The 6,063-nt window shown below is 38.8% G+C and overlaps 1 protein-coding gene across 1 annotated transcript in view; it reads right to left on the bottom strand.

Annotated features, from left to right (window-relative positions):
- Positions 1 to 1,500: 1,500 nt before the first annotated feature.
- The window catches only part of LOC137971232 (uncharacterized), a 26,957-nt gene continuing 22,394 nt past the window's right edge, over positions 1,501 to 6,063 (bottom strand). The window contains exon 6 of the mRNA XM_068818010.1: positions 1,501 to 2,032. Within this exon, the coding sequence (XP_068674111.1) occupies positions 1,665 to 2,032 (368 nt within the window). The 3' untranslated portion in view covers positions 1,501 to 1,664. The remainder of the gene's footprint in view (positions 2,033 to 6,063) is intronic.

The raw sequence follows: 6,063 nt of genomic DNA on the forward strand, positions 1-6,063 counted from the left end.
CTTAAAGACTGCAAGCCGTAAAATTATCGCAAAGGGGCTGTGCTAACTATGTACACTCGTTGTTTTAAACCGGTACCCTCTCTGTTTACGTAATGCATAGTAAACGTTCTTCTTTTGCACAATAGAGCGAGTTTCAATCGAGTGTCATAAAACCAAAACCAAAGTAAATATTTTGGCCGATCAAAAAGGACGGAAACAATCCAGCAAACCAATCAAAACTCGAAACAATTATACGTAGCCTAAATAAAGTGCGGGAAAATGGTTTTGGTTTCACTTCTGATTGGTTGAAAAAGTGGCGCGAGAACTTTGAACCAATCACTGAGTGAATTATATAACTGAAAAGAAAGGGCTGTCTTCGTAAAGACGCCTGCAAAGGGTTGGAATCTCTAGTCTTCACAGACAAGGAAGATACATCGTAGACCCTGTCTCATAACCCTTATTTTAGGGGGTACCCGATCACCTGAGGCGGTGTTTCACTCTGTTGAGTACGTTTTGGCCGTCGGGCATTGCACTTCACCCTTGGGGGCATTTTGCCGGAGGGAAAAAAAAGCTCTGTGGTGCTTTGTGTCGTGTTTTGAACCCGTTATTTCAAACTTCATTTCTGAAAAAAATCTGGAATAGAAATACTGTGACGACTGTTCCCCCAAATGTTGAGTGCGAAGTCGTTTCCTAGCCGTTCTTGAACTTAGAGGTGTAATCAAAGTGTTGTGCTACTGTTTTTTTTCTCGTCATCTCAATCCCTTGTTACATCAGATGAGCAGACTGAACAACCATATGTGTTCAAGATAATCAGTTATCTGTACTGACCCCGGTCTTAAAAGACACCCGGCGTTATTCAACAGCTTGTTTCTATAAGGACATTGGGATATGCCGTGAATTCAGTTGTATTGAAATGGAAAGGACATCTCCCATTCGCACTTATCACGTGATGTACCTTTGGGTAGTCTTTGCGACAATCTCGTTCTCTGCTTTTTTCCTCCGAGATTAGAGCTGGAGGAAGGATACCCTAGCGTGGCTGATAACTACGGCTTTTACTTCGCGTTGATAATAGGGAGCTAAGCAACGACAACGGCCACAGCAACGAGAACGTCATCTCAAAATGTAACTTCGCGTTATTATAATCGCTTCATGACTATTTCAACCATTTTTATTATGACAAGGGTGTGGTAGTTCCTCAAAAATGACACTCGTCGGAACGGCACTTAATTTAGGGGAGAAAATGAAAATTTATCCTCAAGTGCTGACGTTCTTCATAAAACCTCAAATCTGGCTTTTTTACGTTGTTGTTTGCTGACGACGGCAAAGAAATAGACAAAAGTGAAAAACGGGGGAAGAGTGCCACTGTGAATGGGATAACCAGGGGTTGGTTTGAACAACCGTTGTTTTAAAGTCATCCCACTTTTGTCTGTTTCCGTTTCACAGAAACACCAAGTTCAAAGAGAGCAGAGATATTTCGAGCCCGAGGACCGATCTCAACACACAAAGAAGACGCGAGTATAACTTTAACTTCATATTTTAATGACTACTTGTTACTGCTTCACGTGGAACTTATTGCCATAATATGCTCGTGGCGAATAATTTAACAATTTTTATCAGTAAAGATTGAATAAGTTCAGAGGATTAAAGGCGCCTGAAAATGCATTATTAACTTGACACTTCGCAAATTACTGCAGCTTATTTTGAAGATCGGTGTCCAGGAAAGTACCGCGAATGTCAGGGTTACAGAGGGGACCGAACGGCGATAAGTTTCCTGCTATCTCAGGAAACGACGCCGCTGCCTCAGTCCGGCTATAACACTTAATTACACCAAATTTTTCTGTCTGATTTTTAGTTACTCCTGGACAATCACCTTGAACTTTTATGTCACTGGTATCGTCCGGTTTATTTTCGGCAACGAAGACAACGGATTGACCTGGTGTCTCTGGGGTGATTCCGGGTGCTTCAGGATCACACACAGCTTTCCAATAATATTTTGGCGTCAGGACTCTGCCGTTCACTCTGAATTCTAAACCGTTGACTAACGCTCTTCCACCTAAAGGCAACGCAAGACCAAAACGTAAATTCAAACGCTCAAACCAACCAAAAATAACATGTCTTCATTTCAGTGATTCATACAACTTGTTCTTTGAACTATGAAATTGAAGAGTTTTGGTTTGTTTAGCTATTATTTTGGAGGAGTTGACCAACTTGGGAACCCTGATATGACTTATGGGGTCACTTTGACCATGCAAGAGCATTGATATTTTGCGAAAAAAATTCAAACACTGCCAACTTTCGGCTTCACTACAATCACTTTGCAGCGGAAGAAACCTCAGCGAATATTATTTTGGCGTCAGGACTCTGCTGTTTAATCTGAATCCTGAACCGGCGATTAACGCTCTTCCGCCTAAAGGTAACGCAAGAACGAAACTGATGTAAGCTCAAACGAAAAAAGAGTATCATAATCTTTGATTATGCAATTGAAAGGTTTTGGTTTGTTTAGCCACCATTTTGTTTGAGTCGTTACACCCGGAGCACGCCTAGTATAACTTATAGGGTCACTGTGACCATACCGAGGTTATTGCACCCCTGATGATAATTGGCAAGAAAAGCAAACACTGCTAACATTCGGCCTGAACTGCAATCGCTTTTCAGAGGAAGGAAACCGCAACGAAAAGGGGGCAAAGTCGGAAAAGGAAATATTTCGTGGGGTTGAACAGCTTGACATATACTGAAAGAAAGCCATATTGGAAAACATGCATTGCTCTCGTCTTGAAAATTGCACGTCGTAATAAAATTCAAGCTAAGGGCACCCAACGATGATCTTCGGTGAAACTTGAAGGAGAATTTTGAAAGAATATTATTATACTTGAGCAAACTGGATATCACAGCTAGGCTAACAGTGTGGTCTCGGGTTAAACTTTCTAGGTGCGCAAGATATCCTTGGGAAGATACTTCGACCAGGAGGTGAGTCGAATGAGAATTTCAACAAACGTTGGATCCGCAGCCAGAAATCAAGAAAAGAAATTTATTGCCCAGAGGAAATAAATGGATTTATGCTGAGTGTGACATGCTTAGTTAGTTATTTCCCATGTTGGAGTTTGGGCATTCCTGTGATCCGGGATTTTCTCTAGATCATCTACTATTTGTGCAAGCTAAGCGGAGCCTGATTCAACAGAGTCAAATCAATTTTCCCTCCCCATCCTCCCTATTTTTACTTTCTTGTGGATGGCGGGTGTGCCCTCACCTTTGCCTGGATCATGACTTCTATATTTGGGTATTTCCTAGGTTACCATGATGATTTTCAATAAACGGCCTAGCCCATCAGAGGCTCGGCCAAAAGATCACAAACATTATGTCCCAGCAAACGGAACTCGCCCAGAGCAATGCCTTGCCAACAATATCAGTCAGACTGTATGGAGCATAAAGCAGTAATCTTTTCAGCTTGTACAGGTTAGACCATTACCTAATTTTGCAGGTATAAACTTCTTATTAAACAGTACTTGTAATGTACTGATACCTGAAGTCAATATATAGGACTGTCGCTTGTCCTCATGGGAATGCTATGGCCACGCTTTCCGGTTTTGCCAATGATGGAATTCTGAATTTTTGTAGCAGTAAAGTTGATATTTTCTAAAGTAAAAATCTTGTTTGTTACATGATCTTTAATGGGAGCACAGTTCAGTTGTTGACTTCTGTGTTTATAAAATGTTTCAAACCATTTCACTGTGATAACCTCAAACCATTCGAGAGTTAACGTTTTGCACTGTTTCATAGCTCAGTACCCTACTTTTTTGTCTTATCAAAATAATATTCCATTGTTTGTCACTTTTCACGACAGTATCATATCTTAACACTAAGTTCATATATGCTAAAAGTATTCTCCACGCGGGGGAAGCTTTAGTGATAACTATTACTCGCGTATACCTGAAAACAGAGGCCTAGAAGACAAGATGCAAGTTTCAAATTTACCAGAAATCCCAGTCATTGATCAAGTTTCATGGCAATTGAATGGATTTCTTTACATAGGGCGAGACTTTAAAAATGGCGGACAAAATTACAGACGATTGTATGAAATAGGCCATTTCCGAGTTCATGTCTGCATCCTCTTCAAAGCGTCTAAGTGCGAAGTTTTTCTTATGAAAATTAGTTTTCATTCAGGGGCACCCAACGACCAATTTGTTGTAAAATGTATTATTATACCCCAGTTAATGAAAATAAATGTTATTAAGGCATTTTCAGGTGTTTTTCAGTGTTGCTGGGAAAACATTATCTGTTCCTTTTTCCCAGCAAGACACACAAGAAATTTCCCAGCCAGCTAGATAAAATTGGCTGGTTTCCCAGCCAGCCGATCAAATTTATTTCCCAGCCAGGAATTAAATTAACTAATTAACTAATTATATATATATATATATATATATAAGAAGAGGATAAGAAGATATATATAAGAAGAAGATAAGAAGATATAACTTCTCTTCGTTATATCTTCTTATTCAAAGCTCTACACTTAAAAGTGTATTGAGCACTGTTTAACGGCATTAGCCACTTTATTACACGTATATATATATATATATATATATATATATATATATATATATATATATATATATATATATATATAAATGAAAGGAATAATAATAATGATGATGATGATAACAATTACAACACTTATATATTAATAATGATAATGGAACGATAATGTGAAACACACAGCTGTAGTTCTTGTGTTAGTATGATACTCTACATGTACTGCTGTCTCGAGCAGTTTGAATTTTAGGTGACTTTTGTCACCCTGGAAAGACAGCACAGAATTCATAATAATCGTAGCAACATTGTACACAAAAGCAATAAAATACTTGCTAGGATAAACCTGTATTCTCTACAATATGGAAGAACAACTGGAACCTTGAACTAGCTTTTCGTTTTACATTTTTATTGATCTCTTCAGTTACACAATTGCTAATGTCCAAATCCTTGCTATTTCCATGGTAGCTTGAAAGATAATTAAATAGGAAATAAATTAGAGACCAATATTAATTGGGTAGAGCCAGCAGTAATGCTGATTGAGTTTTCAGATCTAGCTATGGACTCACTAATCATTGTTATCACAGGGGGCCCACACAAAGGGTGAATTTAGAAGCAATGTATGAGAATAGCAAAAAGTTCCATAATTTTTATTTAGCTATATATCTTTCCAGATCAACTGAAAAATTAAAAAAATATTCCCCTGACTCGCCAAATATGACAGTCACATCTTGAGCTGGATGGATAACAAGATCAGTAAAATTTCTACAGGCCATATAGGTCTAGCAGTTAAACTGGTCAAAATGAATGGACTTTCTCCATGCCATAAATTATTTTAATAAAATTTAAAATGTTACCATGACTGAACAACTGTTGAGCATCTTCCTCCCAATGACACGGATGTGCAGCCATTCACATTAAAGGAGAATTGAAACTTAATAGACAACTGAATAGAGGGCCACAAAGGAAACAAAGTTCCCAGTGCAAACCATGAATGCCCTAACTCAACCTGATGGAAGAGAGAGGGTCGTAAGAATGAACAAACAAAGAATGGCCATCGTCACAAGCCTAACTCAACCTGATGGAAGAGAGAGGGTCGTAAGAATGAACAAACAAAGAATGGCCATCGTCACAAGCCTAACTCAAACTGATGGAAGAGAGAAGGTCGGAAGAATGAACAAACAAAGAATGGCCATCGTCACAAGCCTAACTCAACCTGATGGAAGAGAGAGGGTCGTAAGAATGAACAAACAAAGAATGGCCATCGTCACAAGCCTAACTCAAACTGATGGAAGAGAGAGGGTCGTAAGAATGAACAAACAAAGAATGGCCATCGTCACAAGCCTAACTCAACCTGATGGAAGAGAGAGGGTCGTAAGAATGAACAAACAAAGAATGGCCATCGTCACAAGCCCAACCCAGTTTGGCTTTGTACAGAGACAAAGTATGACTAAAGATAATTTGTGATTGTTGAAAAGGAAAAGTAAACAATCTGCCAAGTAAAAAAGAATTAGTGCTGTTGGTCACAATAACAATAATTGTTTTGTCAATGTATGTGTT

The sequence above is a fragment of the Montipora foliosa genome, chromosome 9, assembly GCF_036669935.1.
Source record: "Montipora foliosa isolate CH-2021 chromosome 9, ASM3666993v2, whole genome shotgun sequence".
NCBI classification, from domain to species: domain Eukaryota; kingdom Metazoa; phylum Cnidaria; class Anthozoa; order Scleractinia; family Acroporidae; genus Montipora; species Montipora foliosa.